The following is a 19,523-nucleotide window of genomic DNA, read 5'->3' as shown; positions in this document are numbered from 1 at the left end:
TAGCCCCCCTTAACTTAATGGACTAGTTACACCTAAGTGGACTGAGTGTGAAATGATTAACTGAGTAATAATGACAATGCATTAATAAAATGTAGAGTAAAAATCGTGCAAAATGTAATTCAAACTAAAAGAGTGGGTTTGTTTGGCATAAATTCCCATCACTCCGTGTAAAAAGAAATTCAAATTACTCTTACGATTAACACTAGCCTAGTAGCCTGTAATTAATAGTGAAATGCAATATCCATAATATATTATAACTTAATAAGACTCCATCTGTCTAATCAGCTGTTTATCTAAAGCAAAATGTACAATGTACATAATATGTTTATCACCTAAAAAAGTTTTTAAAACTTTCTGAATATTTGGCCTTTGCTACAGGTCTTATCTCAGAGTTAAGATCATAGAAAAACAATAGCACAGACATTATGTACAAATAAGTACCTATAAACTGCATTACACTACATAGCAATAACATTTAAAGGTATTAAAAATAAATAGTCACAATTGTATTATAAGCATAAAAGTGGCTTTACAACTAACAAAATTCTTAAAAAACATAATGATTATTGGAAAATTATTTTGTTGTTGAAAAAAAATCATAAAATTTAAATTTAAATAACTTAAGTTTAAAAATTGAATATAAAAGTATAATGTTACAAGTTGTTCTTGTAGCAATTGTTTGATAATATCAAAAATACATATTGCAATTTTAATTATTTTGTTGTAATTCAAAAATTATTATTTGAAGGTTCTTAAAACTTTTAACTATTGAGTACAAGGTATAATATTATTTTCTATACATAATAAAATTAATGTGATAAATGATTTAAAAGATTTAGGGATACATGGAAGGTTCAGCTCCCCTCCCCCATGCAAATTTAAAATAATATTTTATAAAATATTTATTGTATTTAAAAAAATGATTTTCTTATAATATATATATATTATTACATTTAGTATTTAATAAATGATTTAATTGGAATGTCAAGTTTTTTGCGAGCTTCTAAATCACATAATTCCATAATAACCACTGCTTGAACTACTTCTGCCCCAGTTTTCCTCAAAAGTTTAATAGCAGCATCAAGAGTACCTAAAAAATATTAATGTAAAATTAGCATAATTTATAATCCACGTTTGTGTATTACAATTTAAAATAATTTGAGTGTTTTTAAATAATTTATCATAGATAAAGTAAAAAATAAATAATAAGCAGGACTCAGAAGTTTTAACATTTAATCTTACTTTTGGTAAGTCCATAGAACATTAAAAGTAAGATACAAATTTGTTTCACAATTTCCTGGTACAAGAAATTTAATTTTGCTAATTTATGCATATTTACTGTTTCTAATGCTAGTTATAGACATATTTTTATATAATAAGAAAAATAAAAAATAAAACTCCACTAAAAGTACACAAATATGCAAACGAAAATATGTATTTTGATTTTCAAATAGTAAGTGTATTATTGGTTGTTAATTTGTTATCGTCGATTTATTCCATTCATTAGTTATTTTTAAAATAATAGACACATTTTACTGCAATTATCAGATTCGTCATATTTACATTCCAAAGTTGGACCAAAAACCTATTGTTGCTAAATACCTACTACCATAATCTATAAAAACAAATTAAAAAATTTTAGTTAACAATTTTATTTGGCATATTTATCATTTTTTAGTTCTATTTTTGATGTTTTTAAATGCATATTAAAGAGCTAAGAATATACTTTTTTAGTGCAACCTTCTGACCCCTGATAATAAACTATTTAATTTAATATTTTAATTACATACCTCCGGTTGCTAACAAATCATCAATGACCAGAACTCTTTTTCCTTCTTTTAAAACATCTAATTGAACTTCCAATACATCCTAAAACAAACATAATTTTAATAATTTGTAAATAAATATTCTTATTAATTAAATTAAATTAGCAAGTAATAAAATAAATAAAAATAAACTTTTCCAATACTTCAAGACAATTATTACTTGACAATAATTAACAATTATCAATAAATATATTATTATCTTTTATTTTATTTAAAATAAATTTAGAATAAAGTTATATCTAATAAATAACACATATTATATAAATATATAAATAAAAATGTTAACTATATAATTTGAAATTGGCTAATAATTCAAACAATACAATATGTTCTAAAATATATCTCTATTTAATGTTTAATAAGTATAGTATGCAATATTTGGTAAAATATTTGTGATACAGTTTTCTCTAAGGAAATATTTTAATAGCAATGTAGATTAGAACATTAAGAAATTGTATTTAAACTACTATATTTTTTAGTATACAGTGTATAATTTATTGTTTTAATAATTTAATTTACTAGACTTGTATTTTAAAAAGGACATATAATTACTATATTTTTAAACTTTTAAATTAAGATGATAACTAAAAAATTATGCTTGCTTATGTTGCAACACGTTTATAAAAATTATTACCATCACTATTTATAAGACAATTATTCTGAAAATATCTTTATAATTATCAATATTAATTAGGCATATTATATTTTTTCAATTTAAAAATAAATATATAGGTATGCAATACTTGTCACAGTAGATAAAATACAATTGAATAAACTAAACCTACTATTTTCATAATTCATTCATAGACAAAATACAATTTATAATTACTTTAGCATACTCCAAACTATACTCTATTTGAGCTACTTTTCCGGGTAACTTTCCCTTCTTCCTAACTGGAACACAGGGAACATTTAAATACAATGCCATTAAAGTGCCCAACAAAAAACCTCGAGCTTCCAACATGGCAACACAATCAACTTTACCAGCAATTTCAATCGCATATTTTTTCAAAATATTACTTAACAACTTTAATCCATCAGTACTTTGGAATACATTGAATATATCTCTGTAAATAAAATTGCAAATGTCATAGTTAAGATTGAATTATTTAAGATTATAAAACTATGAAAACTATAAATGATTTATTCAAAGATGATATCTAATACAATAGAAAACTTAAATGATTCATTTACAATAATTAGTCTTTTAACCAACAATTTAAAAAAATGTAATTATAATAATCAGTAATAAAAGCTTTATATTTTCATAGATTCCATAATATTAAAATGTATATTGATAAATTATACATTTTTCACTGATCTTTTTCAAAACAACAATAATGATTTGTTTTAAGTAACAAATAATATACTCTATACTTATATCATATTATTTTCTCTGAATCTTATAATTGGTACTTATTAAATATGTATTTTAATTTTAAATCAACATAATATTAATAATTGTTTTTTTACTAATTCAAGGTTAGTAGATAACAAATATTATACACTTGAAAAGATTATTATAATTACAAAGGCCCAAAGACACAAAATATATTAAAAGAAATTTCATCATTCCTCAATCAAAAAAATTATACACCCACCTAAACAATATTCCAGGCAAAGGGAAGTCTGGATATGACTTGATGTAACTCTTTAATGCAATTGCATCTTCTTCAATGGTAGTATTAGACATGTTAATTAATTTCAATGAAAATCCTTCAACACTCGAATAATGTAATACTATAAAAACCTAAAATGAAATCGGTTAAAATATGATTAGCCATTGAAAGTGTTAAAACCGAAAGAAAATTACCTGTTGCTGACAGTATCCACTCAAACTCAAAGTCGATCACTAAGTGAACGTTTGTTTTCACAATCAATTTGCTATCGCCCGTGTTTATGTTATCTTAATGGATTTAAATAATGACGACACGTCATGACGACGATAAATTACATATCAATCGCTGTAAAACTGTAAAAGTGGTCTTGCTGTCTTGGCCTTTCGGAAACATTTGAAAACAAACAAATTTAATTTAATAAATACAACTCATTGATAACTGATAACAGTTCAATCATACTTGGCAACACGAAAAATTACTGTATACTAACCGGTAATCGGCGTACTACTTCACAGCATGGCGCATGCAGCTGCTCTATCACGAGTCATAAGTCGTGACTGATATCCATGAATTCTCAAACAATTCCGCGCGATTACACTGTTTATTTTTCTTTAAGGGCGGCGGCCCGTGGCCGGGGGGGTGCCATTAACGCTTAAGGTATTTATACCGTGTTAAACTGATAATTATTTTCATTCCAATAAGAATATAGATAATAGGCACTAACAATTTTAATTTCTGAGCGGAACTGCGGATCTATGAATGTATTAATTTTAAAATTATATTATTTTTGTGATAATATGTTATATGTAGGACGACTAGAACGCATTATTTATGTATATCTTCACGTTTTATATTTAAAAAAAATGCTTTTAGTAAGCACTTATGCAATGATTTATCATAGAATTAAAATTTAACACATACAGTACCTCAAGAGTGTATACAGGGGGGGGAGGTAACGAGGAAAAAACTGTTTTATAATGTTGCGGCACAATTTGTATTGCTATATTTTGTAACCCCCCCACCCCCACGACATTTATTTGTATACGTGCCTGCAGTACCTAACTCACCAATACTTAAAAAACTGTAGATACAGCTGAACAGTTGTTACCTACTTTCCCCTTTTTTAATAACATTAATTATTAATTATTCCACAAAATCATTTAATAATTTTACTGTTATAGATATACATTATAGATATATATGTATATCGATGTTAAAATACTTGAAACACTGTATTATACTGTCTTTACCGCAGAGTAAAACAACCACGAGTCCACAAAAGCCGTTTTAAGTCATATATAATTCATAGATAACGCCAAACAAAAAAATATAGTTTAAAATGATTTTAATTTTAATATTGTATTATTGCAACAGACCACGTTCTTCACTCATCCTGTCATCCAAATCCAATCTAGTAATCTAAACATTATAGAAAGCCTATTGCTTATAGTTTGAACTTTGACCACATCTTCTTATAGGCACAAGCACAATACATTATTATTTATTTTAGACTTTGATCGATCAGTGTGAATCGATACAATTCATTTATTGCTCTACGAAAAGATTACAGAAAATAATAAAATTAATTCCGAACATTTTCATATTCTCTAACTTTTTAAACCTTCTCTGGACTTTCACAAATAATTTAAGACCAAAATTAGCTAAATCGGTCCAGCCGTTCTCAAGTTTTAGCGAGACTAACAAACAGCATTAGATTTTTATATATATAGATAGATTATATTAGTCGTAATACCTATAAATAGCTAGAAAATAGTTGAAATATTTTAAATATTTAAATTTTGTATCGTAAATAAGAAACAATATCATAAACATTTGGTAAAAATTTTAAGTATCAACGGTTATTCATATTCGAGTTACATAAAACAAAAACAATTGTTGATTTGCATAAAAATTCCCGTTTTTTCTTGAATGTTTGTTTTTCTCAATTATAAAAAAAGTACGGTACTGGTTTGTTATCGCCCCGCCATTCATATATAACAATAAATACATCGTATATAAATATATTAAACAATTGTATAATAATAAATATAAAACAATGATATAATTAAAAATGTTTATGCTTTATGTGATTCCCAATATTCTGCTATATCTTTTAAAATAGTTTCAAACGGATCACTATTATTCAGTTTTGATCGCCACATAAATTCTGCCAAGTACGAGTCTAAAAAATTTCTATCCGTCCCTCTACATTTTTTGTTGCCCCATTTGGCCAAACCCCACATTCTTTCAACATTTTGTGGGTTCCTGAGTTAGGGTCCACGAAATTATATTTATGATTGACTTGATTATGTTGAAATCCATGTTGTTGCAAATTAGCATAAGCTTTCCAACTGTCAGAAAAAATTATAGAACCATGTCTAATATATCGGTTAATAATAGGTATCAATGTAATTTCTGATCTATTTGGCACACTAACTATAAAACATTCCTTTATATTATTGATTATTTGTGATGTACACCTATGATAGACACCTAATAGGTATGGTACGTATTTTGCGTCTCATTATTTTATATTTATATACGATGTATTTATTGTTATATATGAATGGCGGGGCGATAACAAACCTGAGTGGCGGGGCTATAAAGTTTTCACTCGCCGCGGCGGGGCTATAACAAACCAGTACTAAAAGTACATATTAAGAGATTTTTAAGTTTTACCTCTCCAAAGTACAAACTAGATTTAATTTTATATCCAAAACCACCCCAATTTTTAAAAATCGATGCATTTTATTCACAACTTATCGTTAATACAAAAAAAAACATATTTTGATAAAATCAATTCATTTATCGGATTATTGCTCCACTCCAAATCTAAAAAGTGTAGTAATAAAATCATAAAATATTGTCATTACTCAGTAATATTCTAAATTTGCATTCATTTTAATAAATATTCAATTTAATAGCATATTAACAAAAAAAAATCGTTCATAACGTCTTTGATATCTACTAGGTGTTTTTTTTAAGTGCCTTCATTATTTCAAAAAGTTTTTACTTATTTTAAAATGTTTTTTTTTCATAATTTGTTGTAATTTAAAGATATTTCAAAAAAAAATAAATATTTTTACTTTTATTTCGTTATAATTTTCAGAATGACATCATACGTAAATTTTTAATTTCATATTCTAAAATCTCGTCACCATGAGATAGAAATTCTAATAATTATAATTATAATTTAAAAATATAAAATGTTGAACAAGTAGCTTATTTTAGTTATCAGTATCTAATGTGTATATGAATGGAGAAATAGACCAACATTTTACGTAGCACCTAGCGCATCTGTACGAGTGTACTCGTACGACTATTCTGCATATAGCTTATCTATAGATACTTAAAATACTTAAGAGCTTATAAGTTATAACTAAATAACTATGCATTCTAAATATAATTTTTGTAAATTTAATTCCTCCAAAAAGTATTCTGTTTCTGAATATCACATTAAATATGTGTGTTATCATTCAAAAACTAAGACATGAAGTCATGAATACATAATCATTACATAATTAAAAAATATTGTTTTGGAATAATTAAAAAAAAGATAAAACTTATTAAACAAATATTTAATGTAGATACTTAAATATACCACCTGTATTTCTAAAAATATTATTCTAAAACAAAATTTCAAATTTATAAATAATATATTAGGTATTTAAAAAAAGTAGCTTTCAAGGTTTTGTTGGATAACAGTAAAACTTAGAATTATTATTAATTTAAAGTTATAAAAGATAAAAAAAACATTTTTGAAGAAAAAAATTGTATTTTTATTTTATTATCATTTTTTAAGAATTGTATATATTTTAATGACAACATTTATTTTAAATTTCATGTATTTTAGAGTTGGTAAATCGATACCAAATGTACTTCAAACAAGTACTTATGTAGTAATCTTTTATTATTTATAAGTATTTAAATACTTTTGAGCTAAAACATTATGTAGTTTGTAAAGTTTTCTAACATGGATATAATATGCTACAATATTTTACCAAACATTACATACATATTCGCATACCAACATTGCCCCTACACCTATCCAAGCTTCCAAGGTTTGGTAAAAATGTTTAAATGTCAAATTCATAGAAAATTTAATAAAATAAACCATATTATATCATAAAAAAACATTTTTTTTATGTAACCTGTTTTAGTTAAATTGTGTTAGTATATTGTTATTATTTAAATACTCATGTTTAGAATTCTTCTTAGTTTTTTGTTTACTACTTAATAGATGATATAATATAATTTATTCTGCAAAAACTTGTCTGGATTTGTATACAAAATTACTCATACAATATGTTATTTGTTATTTTATATTCAATGAAATTAACATCACTTACATAATTATTTAATAATAATTTTTAGTATACTAATATATTAAGTTAGTAAGTAAATTAAACAGTCCCATTATCAATAATACAACTAACTATCTGTTGCATATTTTAATCTTAAATTCTGATTTGAATCATTTTTTCTTTCGAGTATAATTTTTAATGATTTATAATAATGGAATATTCGAATTCTTAATATTACAGTATATATACAAGAGCACTGGACACATTTCAACAATAAAAAATGTATGGTTATTAACAATTTTGTAACTCAACAAACAGTGTATTGTGTATTGTACACTGAAAACACTTTAAATAATTAAGTAAATCTTTAAAATTATAATTCATCAATGTGTGAAAAAATATTTGAATTCAATCGATATTTTGGACAAAAAAAATATACAATTATTAGACAACAATATTATGGAATATAAACATCACAGATACATTTTTTTTTTATATATAAAATAATAATTTATTAATAGCTATTTATAATACTACAATATTATTAAAATACAAAAAAAAAATAGTATATTTGTTGCCAGCAAATAATTATTCAGATATTAATGATATTATTGGAAAATCTAATCTTTTACGTCCTCCTAATTCACACTTTTCCATTAATACTAATCCTTGTACGACTTCTCCACCTGCTTTTTTAATTAATTTTGAAGCAGCTTCTAATGTACCTAATTAAAAATAAAAATGTATTTAATTTAATTAAATACTAACACTATAGTCTATAATTTATTTTTTTTAAAAACAGCATGTATAGTGTGCTATAAAGAATTATTTTTTATTATTAAGAAACTGTTATTACTTAATAGTATAAGATAAGTTAAATCAAAAAAACCATACTGGAAAATAATAAATTATGTGGTTCTAAAATAATTAAGTTAATATTTTAAAATTGCAAATGATTATTATAGTAAAAATTTCAATTACATATTTTAATTATTTTTCTAAAAAAAAATAATACCCATTATTTATTAGTTTAATATCTTAACATTTTAATTATTATGATGTAATATTAAAAAGAATTACTATTAAATTATACTAAATTAAGATGCACATAACTGTAATATTACATAGTTTATTCATTAATTAGATATTATTAAAAAAAAAAATAAGTTAGAAATAAATAATGTATTTATATAATTTTAATAACTGCCCGTAATATACTAAATTTTACCAAAAGAGTTGTGACCCTCCAGGTTAAAAATTATTGGTATACACAACAATATGGCCATACAGTCTGCCATTGAATTATAATATATTATTAAACCATTTAAGTATAGTATAAATAGATAATCAATAGCACCTAACACCCATTGCAGGTAGTTCAATTGAACTACCTTAAAAATTTGACGGATGGGTGGATAAAATAATAGAGCACTATGCAAGTGCCAAATTTTTTAAAACTTAAAACTAATGGCTAACATTTTTGTGAAAAAACTGTTAATAGTTTAAATTTACATTCTGTATTTTAAAACATATTTCTAAAAAATACCGTGTCATGTAATGAGAATAATTCAAACAAAAGAAAAATATATTTAATATTGTCTATAATATTAATTAAGTACTTCAATAAATCAATTTAAATGTATTATACCCATAAATTAAAATGGTGCTATCATAATTTGTAGTTATACTTTAACTTATTATAATTCAAACAAATTAATATTGTATAAGTAATAGGTTTTATACCTCCAGTTGCAAGAAAGTCATCCACTATAAATATCTTCTGTCCTTTTATGATGCTATTTAATTGTACTGTCAAAATATCCTGAATATAAATACATAAAATTGTCTTAATATATTTTAAACAAATCAATTTTATACAAATATAAAATAATAACTAATTACTTCTCCATACTCCAAAATATATGGTAACTCAATAACAGGGCCTGGTAAATTTCCCTTTTTACTGACTGGTATGCATGGTACATTAAGGTGTAAAGAAAGTATTGGACCAATAATAAAACCACGAGTCTCCAACATTGCTATACAGTCAACTTTACCACGCAGATGATTGGAAATTTGTTTCAATATTTTTTCCAACAATTGTATTCCATCACCATGATTTAACACTGATAATACATCCCTACAAAATAAAAATATATTCTCTGTAAATTATAATATTTAAAATATTTTAAGTTATGCTTAATGTTAAGATAATTTCATTTTTTTATTATGATCTTACCATTTTTAGAATTTTTTGTAAATTGATAAATTGTCAACTGTGATATTCAAAAAATTAGCTCTTAAGTAAAATGTATGTACTGTTTCAACTTTTAAATTTCAAATTTATAAAGAAACAATAAAACTTTTCTAATATTTTTTAGTATCTTAAAATTATTTATTTATTTGTTCTTAGTTGTATAATACATTATGAGGCCTATTTATTTTAATATTTATGAATATATTTTTTAAATTCTTGTAAAGTTAAACTTTAAATAAATAATAAAATATAAGTTATCCTTTAAATTCAAAGTAGAATTAACTTTAGGAAACTATATAAAATATACAATAATTTTTTGTTTTTCAGAAAAAAGCATCAACAAAAAACATCAATTTTACCTTTAGAGGTATATTATTTAACAAATGCATTAATATATTTGAAATTTTTTTGTTTAATAAGATTATGAATACATTATAGAGTGCAGGTAAAAGATTTCTATTTTGTGGGACTCCTGTGTTTATATTTTTTATACCTGAATATGAATTAAATGTATTCACCTCTAAAATATTAAACACTACTTGCCACATTTGTTGACGACACTGCAATTCTAGCATCTGACAAAGACCCAGCCATAGCAGTAAATATTTTCCAATCTCATTTAAATAAGATTGCGCAATAGGAAAAAAGTGGAAAATAAAAATAGACAAAGAAAAATCTATACAATTAAATTTACCTTGAGCCGAAATGAATGTCCCCAACTCCAGATTAATGAAAACCCAAACCCAATCCATTCCTCAAAAAAATATTTGGTTATCATCCTAGACAAGCGCCTCACTTAGGCTTACCAAAACAAAATTTAAACATAAGTAGGCAAATTCTCATCTTCATCTGCTAAAAACACTCCTTAAATCCAAAATGTGTCTCAAGTATAGAACTTTAATTTATAGATATAATTTGACCAATATCACTTATGACATTCAAATTTGAGGCCCGATCAAACCTTTTAACAAATGCCCACTCCAAACTATTCAATCTATTTGCCTCAAAATTCTAACGGGAGCTCCCTGGTTTATAACAAACAAATCTCTCCATAAATATCTCCAAATTGCCACAGTCATTCCATTCTAAATCATTGAACCATCCCAACCCCATTATCAAAAATATGTCTTCTTTTTCCCTTTCCGGTAATGTTCAACGGCATCTAAAACGTATCTGGCAAAGAGATCTACTAGATCTAAAAATTTAAAGAAAAAACTTGATCAATTCTGAGGAGTTGTTAATGAAGGTTCCCTCTCTAAGTTTTCATCTGTATTCATTTTTATTTCTCCTAGCTATCAAACTTGCTTATTGTTTTAATTTAATCAGATTGTAAATAACATAAAATTAATAAAAAAAAAATTCTTATATATAATTAAAATATATACACAAAAATAAAATGTATTTACTTATACAAAATTCCTGGTTTAGGGAAGTCTGGAAAATGTTCAATATATTGATGTAACATTTTGATGTTATCCTCCAATGTGTTAGTTGATGTCATGATTTGAATATTCAAAATTATTTAACCCAAAATTTGTAACTAAAATAATTGTTTGTATTAAAGTTGATTAAATAGTTAAATAAAACTACATGGAACTCCGTACAATGCGAGTACTGTCTGACTAGTATTTATTGGTATTTGAATTGGATAGCAATTGATGAAATTTTAATATGAAATACAATAATATAAAAACAAATCAAACTCAATAATAATGTAGTATTGTACTATTGTGGTTAACGATTACAAATTACAATATCACTAAGAAAATAACTACGCAATTAACGGTATACGTGATTAGTATTTTGGAATTTTATCTCTAAATTCAATTCAATCGTAATTCATAGCATTTAAAAGTCAAAACAATCATAATATTATCTTATTATTTATGATGTATAAAATAGAACAGCATAATTCTCAGATATGTTAAGATAATATTAGTAATAACAGATGATTCAACTATGTGCACCCATTGACTAATTGAATTGACGATTTAGGACTGATGAGTTTTGAATAAGAACTAAAGACTAAAATATAAACCTGTTAATTTTGTTTTGTTTGAAGTTTGTTGTGTTTAACCACTTTAACCGGCAACTGTAGATACAAGATAAACTTTATCTATTTTTTTATATACAACAGCCAGACGTCTGGTCCTGCATGAATGCGCGTTGAACCACAAACCATCTTGAACCTTTATCACATTATCAGTTTAATTTTCACAATATAATAATAATAATCACAATATGTACAATAAATATACTCGTGTATACGAGTGAATACAAATAAATAACCTGTAGAATAAAAAAAATGCACTCAATTATTGTACTACCGTCTACTGATAGAACAATTAACACTAATTGAATGTATGGTATGTCGTGATCTTATAACGCGCTATCAATTGAAAATAAAAATAGTTTTTAAATATAATAAAGAGGGAAAGTAAGTAACCACTCTGCTATACAGTTGGTCATAAGCAGTGGCGTATATATAGGGAGGTTTTAGGGGTTCAAATCCCCCCCTGAAATGTATGGTTGGTACGGGCATTGATTTTGATTGTATAATTAATTGGAATTTAAGAATGGAAATTGTTTTTTAACCCCCCCTGAAATTAATTTCTTTATACGCCACTTAACATAAGTGTCAAGTATAGGTACTTTGTCATTGAGTAAATCACTGTAATGTACTTATGACTTATGTGTAATACTTAAATGTACTATAAATCATTACATATAAATCACGAATTCTTAGCGAAAACGGTCGTCACTCGTGAATCAATGGTATTATTGGTATTAAATATATTTTAATTCGGCAGTTTGAATTCATATAGGCTGAAAACATTGCATTTAAAAATGTTATTATGTTAATAAAATATATTAATATACAATAAAAGTTACCATTTACCCTTAAATAACATTTTTAATTTGTATATGAATAACTTATGAAGAATTTTGTATTTTAATTACATTTTCAGGGTTTTTGCCCGACCGAAAGATTATCATTATCATTTATAGAAAAAAAAAAAACTAAAACAATGTCAAAATATTCATAAATAGCTTAAAAAGGATTCAAATATTTTGAAAAATGTGTCACGTATATAAAATTCTAAGACAAATATTTTATGAAAATATCTAAGTATCTATGGTTATTTGTCGGTTAATGGGAAACTGTTTTTTTTTTAATTTTACTTTACCGGTTATTTTTAAAAGTAACTACTAGGCATTTTTACTCCAAAGGCCAAAATAACAACTATATCCAACTTTATATCAGAAACCACACTCAATGTTAAAATCCAAAATATTCTTACTATCCCAAAAGGTAATGAAAGAATATATATATATATACAGAGTGATTCTTTTATCATAATACACTCGTTATTTCAAAAAGTATTCATGTTTTTGAAAAAAAATTTTTACATAGTTTCAAGTGATAAAAAAACAACGTTTTTATTAAAAAATTATATTTTTAAATATTCTTTTGAATGACAACAGAGTTTTAATTTCATATTCCAATTTTCTGAGTATTTTGATACATAAAAATCGAATTTAAAACGAGTAGTTTATGAGTTATACCTTATACAGTTAAAGTTTAAACAAGCGGAGTAGTGGACAAACATTTTGCGGGGTAACCCCGTACCACTCCACTCCGCGCAACAGAACTTTAAATACTTATAAGTTATAACTCATAAAGTACTCGCCCAGAAATTCGATTTTTATGTATCAAAATACTCAGAAAATTATTCTGCTTTGGAATATGAAATTAAAACTTTGTTGTCATTCAAAAAAGTAAAAAACTTAAAAAATATAAGGATAAAAAATATTTAAAAATATAATTTTTTAATAAAAACGTTGTTTTTTTAACAATTTGAAACTATGTTAAAAATGTTTTAAAAAACATAAATAATTTTTGAAATAATGAGTGTTTCATAATAAAAAGAATCATCCTGTATTGTAATTTGTAAAATCAATACATTCATGCTCCGCTTAAAATTTAAAATAATATTAATTATTCAAATGTTCACATTACTTTAAACCACGAATACCTAGTTACTTGCTTATTGTATAGGTACGTGATGTAACTCAAAAAATAAATGACTCCCTAAATTATAAACAAATAAATTATAAATATAATTAATATATTCGCCCTTCGATTGCAAACTTGGAAGATAAATAATAATATGTACCTATTCTTACACTTATTACAGAATACACGGTTTAATACGGTATACGCCATTAGCAATATTTTAAGAATTTGTTGTACATATACAACTTAAATACATGTACTAAATCTAAAGAACTAAACTATCCAAATAAGTAGTTAAATAGGTACCTACATTAGTAATAAGTAAAGCAATGCATTAACTATATAAATAATGATCCATTTATTATTACATTATTATTATGTTATTGTTCCAAATTAAACAAAAATAAGTTCTCGAGAACAGATCTGTTTAAATTATTAATTAATAATGCCGTTTATCTTGTTACTAGTGTCTCCCATAAAATATCTTATCACAAATAAATTACTTTTGTACTGTATAAAAAAAAACCAAACCATAATTACTGTCATATTAATGGGTTACTAGATCTATTTTATATGTATAAATATTACATACATAATAAATATGGGCCATTGCCCATTAAGTAACAAATTCAATACTATGAAAATTGATACATGCATGCAGTAGCATATCTATACTAGTGTTTTCGTTATTCGCATGACAGTTGTACTTTTTCTATTAAGCCAAGTGTGCATTTAATAATTTAATAAATGTTTAATACATCGTGCAAATTGCGTATTATTTTATTTGGTGCCTATACTTTTCAAACTGTAAACTGAAGCTGGGATATCAAGATAACAAAAACAACTCCGAATGCAGACAAAAAAAGAATTTAATTTTGTGGTCGATTTTGATCCTGGAGCACTTCAATTCAGGAAAAATACCGCTGAACTTCATTTAATAAAAAAACCTTCATGCTACAAACCATCAATTATATCATTCAAGCTGCAGTTCACAATACCAGCTATCGTCAATTCAACAGTATAAGGCAAGCTCATAGTTGAATTTTTTTTTTATTACTTATGTATTTATTGTAATTTTGTATAAATTTACGAGGTTAAGCAATTGCAATTGAATATATTTCCGACACTTTTATGGAATTGTTGTTCCTATTTTATATAATTTATCTGTTATAACGTAGTAGTAAATAAGTCACTTATAGACATGTTTCAGTTTACAATAATTCTATTAATTACTAGCTTTAAAGTATATCACGGTTTTGCTTATCAATGTCCTAAATCAATTCCATATTCAACAATACCGGGATTATCGAGAATTAATTTACCTGTATCAAATGCACTCATCCATTTTAAAATCGAAAACGAATTTCTAATAGATTGTCATGGTAGAACAAGATATGTCTGCGTGGAAATTTCGGCAGATACTTTACAGAATAAGACAAAACATTACGATAATGATTTACATGTGCAAACCGGAGGAGATTATAAAGAACATATAATAGCGCATTCTCTCGGAGGATCAAATGATTCTCTGAATGTATTTCCACTTAACCAAAACTGTAAGTCAAGGCTGAATAACAGTAATTTTGAGCAAAAACTTGCCAAATTACTTTCTGAACACTCGCGAATAACATATATAGCTGAACTCGAATACACACATAACATGACTGATGTACGGCCAACACGCATAAACACAATATATATGGATGAAAATGAAAATATCCTAAGATCTGCAGGGACGATAAATTCACCACCTAACACACCCTGTAAGACAGTAGATCAGGTATATCCTACAAAACGCAAAAGATCTTTGATCGACATTTTTAAACGTCCCGAAAATTCATCAACAAATATAAATTGCATGGACGGATGTAGGAGGTCAGAATGTTTTTCAAAAGTTGAAGATCGTGATAAAAGATGTAGTTCATATCATTTTCATTCGGTGCATGCTAATTCACTTTGTACTGGTCAGTGGTGTTATTGCTGTTCTTATTATTAAAAAAATATATTGCATTATCCATAGGTACTGATAATTGATATATTTTTTCGTATAAGGACTTAAAGGTTCAATGGTCTCCAATAAGATTTGTTAAATTATGTATTTAATTAATTAAATACATAATAATACTAATCAACTTAATAAGTTATTATAACTAAATAATATACTAATTATATTATAAAAATAATAGTTATTTATATACTAATCTGAATATATAACGCATAAGGTAATAATATTATCATATTGAAATTTTCATTGTAAATGCAAATATTGAAATATTTTTATGTTTCTTACATTTTTGATTTTTATGTATTAATATGACTAATATGAGTATAATGTTTGTGTAATTTGTGAATATTTTCTAGTTTTCTTTACCATGTACGCAAAATAGTCTATTTAAATATTATCACCATATTATATTTTATTTAAATGTCTATGCTGTATATTATATATATATATACCTATGTTGTGATTTATGTTTAAATTGAATAAATATATGATAATCTTTTCATTTGTAATTTTTTACTCTTCATATTTATTACCCGCCATTTAATATATTCTAATTAAATAATAATTTGCAATTATCTAATTAAAAGAAAAAAATCAGAACGATAGTTGTTATTCATATAAGAATAAAAATGATTATTCTATATTTTATTAAACGACATTTAAAAATGACATACTTTTTACTTTTTAATTTAAAATATGAAAATCTACAGTATGTACCTACTATGTATAATAATATAAATGTAAAACAAAACTAATTTTTTAAAAGAATGTAGGTACAAACCTCCTTATTTTGGTGTCTTCTGGGTAACGCTAAATAGGCTAAATCGCCTAAATCAGCATTATAGCGACACTATTGACCTGGTAGTAAAATATCACTAGCACGCAAATCACCTATATTTTTAATAAATGGGACACATTTCATCTAATACCTTATAAATGGATTATTTAATTTTTCTAATAATATTAGGTACCAATTTTTTAGTATATTTTATAATTTCAATGTATATTAAAAAAAAAACACTATTTATTGTACAAATTACAGAATAGGTATGTATATTCCAACTAATAACTGTATGAAAAATGTATTAAACTATTATATTTTTTAATGTCTTTATGTAATATAAACTGTAGTTATTATTAACCTACATAAATGAATGAAAAATCTTAATTAATACTTTAATAATTTGGTATAACAATAAATGATCCTATTAGTTATATTATAGAACATTAGAATTTAAAACTTTAGGTACTTGTATTAAAAACAGACCCATCAATATTCTTTTAACACTTGTAAAAAAATGACATTAGGTATTTTATAAAAATAACTAACCTTGATGGCTCGATAATAAGTGATAACTAAATATATGTAATTTATATGAATAAATTAATAAAACACGTTCTAGTTTCTACTTCAATTATCAGTATCACCTCATTTTCCACGAAAATGTATGAAATATTATGTAATTTAAATTAATACGAAACTGCTTAAACAATTTTTATTTTCAAAAAAACAACTAAGTGATAAGAAAATTGGGCTATTGTAATTATATATACCTATTTATATTAATTATTATCTATACTATTTATTTATTATTGTTACAGTCTTAGTCATTATAGACTTTTTATTATTTCAATTTGTAATCAACATATTAAATGCTAATTGCTAAAAGTGTTTTTTTAAATTTATAATTGGCGTGTAATAATTAATAACTATTTAATCATTTATTTATCACTACTATCTCAAGTGAACTTCAAGGTTTTTTTTACGACACTTACACTCCCTTTATTGCAGTCCGTCGCATATTGTACAAACTACGTTCGTAACCACCCAATTTACAGAATGATGCGTCTTGGACGTCTTGCTGACGAACTCCTCTCTAACCTTTTGTAATTGTTTCTATTTATTATTATTTGCTTTAAAAATAATATATTCTTAAAAAATTTTGAGCCTGGGCCTATGTCAGTGCCGGATTTAACCATTGTGCCGCCTTAAGCACAAAATAAATTGGCGCCTTTTAATATAAATATTTTTCTAGTGTAAAAAATGTTATTAAATCATATAATTATTATTTTTTCTTTATTACTTAAAATTTTAATGATGAAAAATAAAAATATACAACTGTTATAAAAATGTATACATATACATATTCATTATTAAATTAATTATTTTAAATTATTTTAAATTAAAACATGCTTACATTTATAAAAAATGTAAATATTAAAAATCTATCCAGTCAATGCACAGGAAATACTCTTCTTTATAAAATATATAATAGGTGCTTTTTTCCTATAAACTAAACCAGAGAGTCGAAATCGTGGAAATTCGGAGTATCTTTGTTCCTATATTATATGGGACTGTGGGAGATAGACAGAGAAAATAAATGCTGGTGTAACGGCCCCTTAAACAGTACAAAATTAAATTACCGGCCGGGGCCCAGGACACGACGAATGGCAATAAGAATACCTTACCGGCTATACCAATTATCTACTACGGTCTATGATATTATGTATATAGAGGCACGCATTGGCGTTAAAGGGGGGATATACGTTGGCAAACATATATTTCCTCGGAGGGGGTACACAGTACACTTATCACCACTGTTTCTCAAAAATGTTAAACATTGTATATAATATATAAATATATTAAGCTGGATTAAAAATAAAATATTGCAATAATAAATTATAAAAATAATTAATAACACGTATTTTATTGTTTAAGTATGATTATATTGTTTGTATTTAATTTAATTATTGAAATTTATTGCCTATTTATATATACATGCTTTCGCCCTACAATATGTTTTGAAATAGCAACCCTTAGATCTAAGTAGCAACCAAACGCTTATTATTAAAAGCATAATAATAGTATGATAAGGTCTGTGGATAATAGACGGTTCGTTATTGACAATACCTAATGACAATTGACAATTCACAGCATTTTACGATTTACGATATGAATTGTTTTCAATTATATACATATTTAGCAGTAAGTCGTGTATGGACTACGGGCATCAGTCATAATATTTTCAAATTGTTAATATATCAATATTCAATATTATAAATTTATAATAAAGAGTAGCGTTTTCAATAATTTTATTCTGTATTTTTATAATTTACGTATGAAACGATTAAACCTACCAGTAAAAAAAAAGACCAAGGGTTGGATTTATCCCCCCATACCCTCCCACCGTAAATATGCGGAACATATATCTGTGGAGTGTGGACTAGTGTTTTGTAAGTAAGTAGTAAGTATTAAGTTATTTTGTACGATTCTATGAAACTTTAAATTTTTTTAACATCAGTAAAATTACCAAGCTAAATATTATGATATACGTACCTACATGTACAATTTACAATCGCAAATTGCTAAGGGAATCCGGAATAGTTAAAAGGTTCATGCAGTTAGTAGAGCAGTATCACAGGGCCACAGGGGCGCCATTTCAATTTTTAAATAAGGCAGCCAAATTTTTAAGCAAGCAATATTTTTCCACCAC

The 19,523-nt window shown here is 25.2% G+C and overlaps 3 protein-coding genes across 5 annotated transcripts; 1 reads left to right on the top strand and 2 right to left on the bottom strand.

Moving 5' to 3' along the window:
- Nucleotides 1-887: 887 nt before the first annotated feature.
- On the bottom strand, nucleotides 888-4,076 carry LOC132922343 (adenine phosphoribosyltransferase-like). 2 transcript variants are annotated; one of them, XM_060985818.1, is made up of 6 exons: nucleotides 3,936-4,076; nucleotides 3,640-3,825; nucleotides 3,428-3,576; nucleotides 2,656-2,893; nucleotides 1,791-1,869; nucleotides 888-1,090 (listed from the first exon to the last, which is right to left on the bottom strand). In XM_060985818.1, the coding sequence occupies exons 3-6, from the start codon at nucleotides 3,517-3,519 to the stop codon at nucleotides 954-956; spliced, it is 546 nt and encodes a 181-aa protein (XP_060841801.1). In that variant the 5' UTR covers nucleotides 3,520-3,576; nucleotides 3,640-3,825; nucleotides 3,936-4,076; the 3' UTR covers nucleotides 888-953. The 2 variants fall into 2 exon arrangements, with proteins under 2 accessions (XP_060841801.1, XP_060841800.1); XM_060985817.1 differs by lacking the exon at nucleotides 3,936-4,076 and having other exon boundaries at nucleotides 3,640-3,892.
- A 3,675-nt stretch (nucleotides 4,077-7,751) lies between these two features.
- On the bottom strand, nucleotides 7,752-12,199 carry LOC132922314 (adenine phosphoribosyltransferase-like). 2 transcript variants are annotated; one of them, XM_060985773.1, is made up of 5 exons: nucleotides 12,045-12,199; nucleotides 11,413-11,546; nucleotides 9,652-9,889; nucleotides 9,493-9,571; nucleotides 7,752-8,474 (listed from the first exon to the last, which is right to left on the bottom strand). In XM_060985773.1, the coding sequence occupies exons 2-5, from the start codon at nucleotides 11,505-11,507 to the stop codon at nucleotides 8,338-8,340; spliced, it is 549 nt and encodes a 182-aa protein (XP_060841756.1). In that variant the 5' UTR covers nucleotides 11,508-11,546; nucleotides 12,045-12,199; the 3' UTR covers nucleotides 7,752-8,337. The 2 variants fall into 2 exon arrangements, with proteins under 2 accessions (XP_060841756.1, XP_060841755.1); XM_060985772.1 differs by lacking the exon at nucleotides 12,045-12,199 and having other exon boundaries at nucleotides 11,413-12,008.
- A 2,420-nt stretch (nucleotides 12,200-14,619) lies between these two features.
- On the top strand, nucleotides 14,620-16,531 carry LOC132922176 (uncharacterized). The gene has a single exon (XM_060985540.1). The coding sequence runs from the start codon at nucleotides 15,226-15,228 to the stop codon at nucleotides 16,018-16,020; it is 795 nt and encodes a 264-aa protein (XP_060841523.1). The 5' UTR covers nucleotides 14,620-15,225; the 3' UTR covers nucleotides 16,021-16,531.
- The last annotated feature ends 2,992 nt before the right edge of the window (nucleotides 16,532-19,523 follow it).

Source organism: Rhopalosiphum padi, chromosome 2, assembly GCF_020882245.1.
Source record: "Rhopalosiphum padi isolate XX-2018 chromosome 2, ASM2088224v1, whole genome shotgun sequence".
Lineage (NCBI taxonomy): Eukaryota > Metazoa > Arthropoda > Insecta > Hemiptera > Aphididae > Rhopalosiphum > Rhopalosiphum padi.
Note: the sequence above shows the minus strand (reverse complement) of the source record. Positions and strands in the feature narration are given on the sequence as shown.

Bases quoted from the DNA above. Each gene is read 5' to 3' on its own strand.
- LOC132922176 (XM_060985540.1), top strand. From the start codon at position 15,226: ATGTTTCAGTTTACAATAATTCTATTAATTACTAGCTTTAAAGTATAT.
- LOC132922314 (XM_060985773.1), bottom strand. From the start codon at position 11,507: ATGACATCAACTAACACATTGGAGGATAACATCAAAATGTTACATCAA. The intron at 9,890-11,412 runs GTAAATACATTT...TTTATTTTGTAG, and splicing joins AAACCAGGAATTTTGTATAA to GGATGTATTATCAGTGTTAA. The intron at 8,475-9,492 runs GTATAAAACCTA...ATTTTTAATTAG, and splicing joins TGACTTTCTTGCAACTGGAG to GTACATTAGAAGCTGCTTCA.
- LOC132922343 (XM_060985818.1), bottom strand. From the start codon at position 3,519: ATGTCTAATACTACCATTGAAGAAGATGCAATTGCATTAAAGAGTTAC. The intron at 2,894-3,427 runs GTGGGTGTATAA...TTTTATTTACAG, and splicing joins TTGCCTGGAATATTGTTTAG to AGATATATTCAATGTATTCC. The intron at 1,870-2,655 runs GTAATTATAAAT...TGTTTGTTTTAG, and splicing joins ATAGTTTGGAGTATGCTAAA to GATGTATTGGAAGTTCAATT.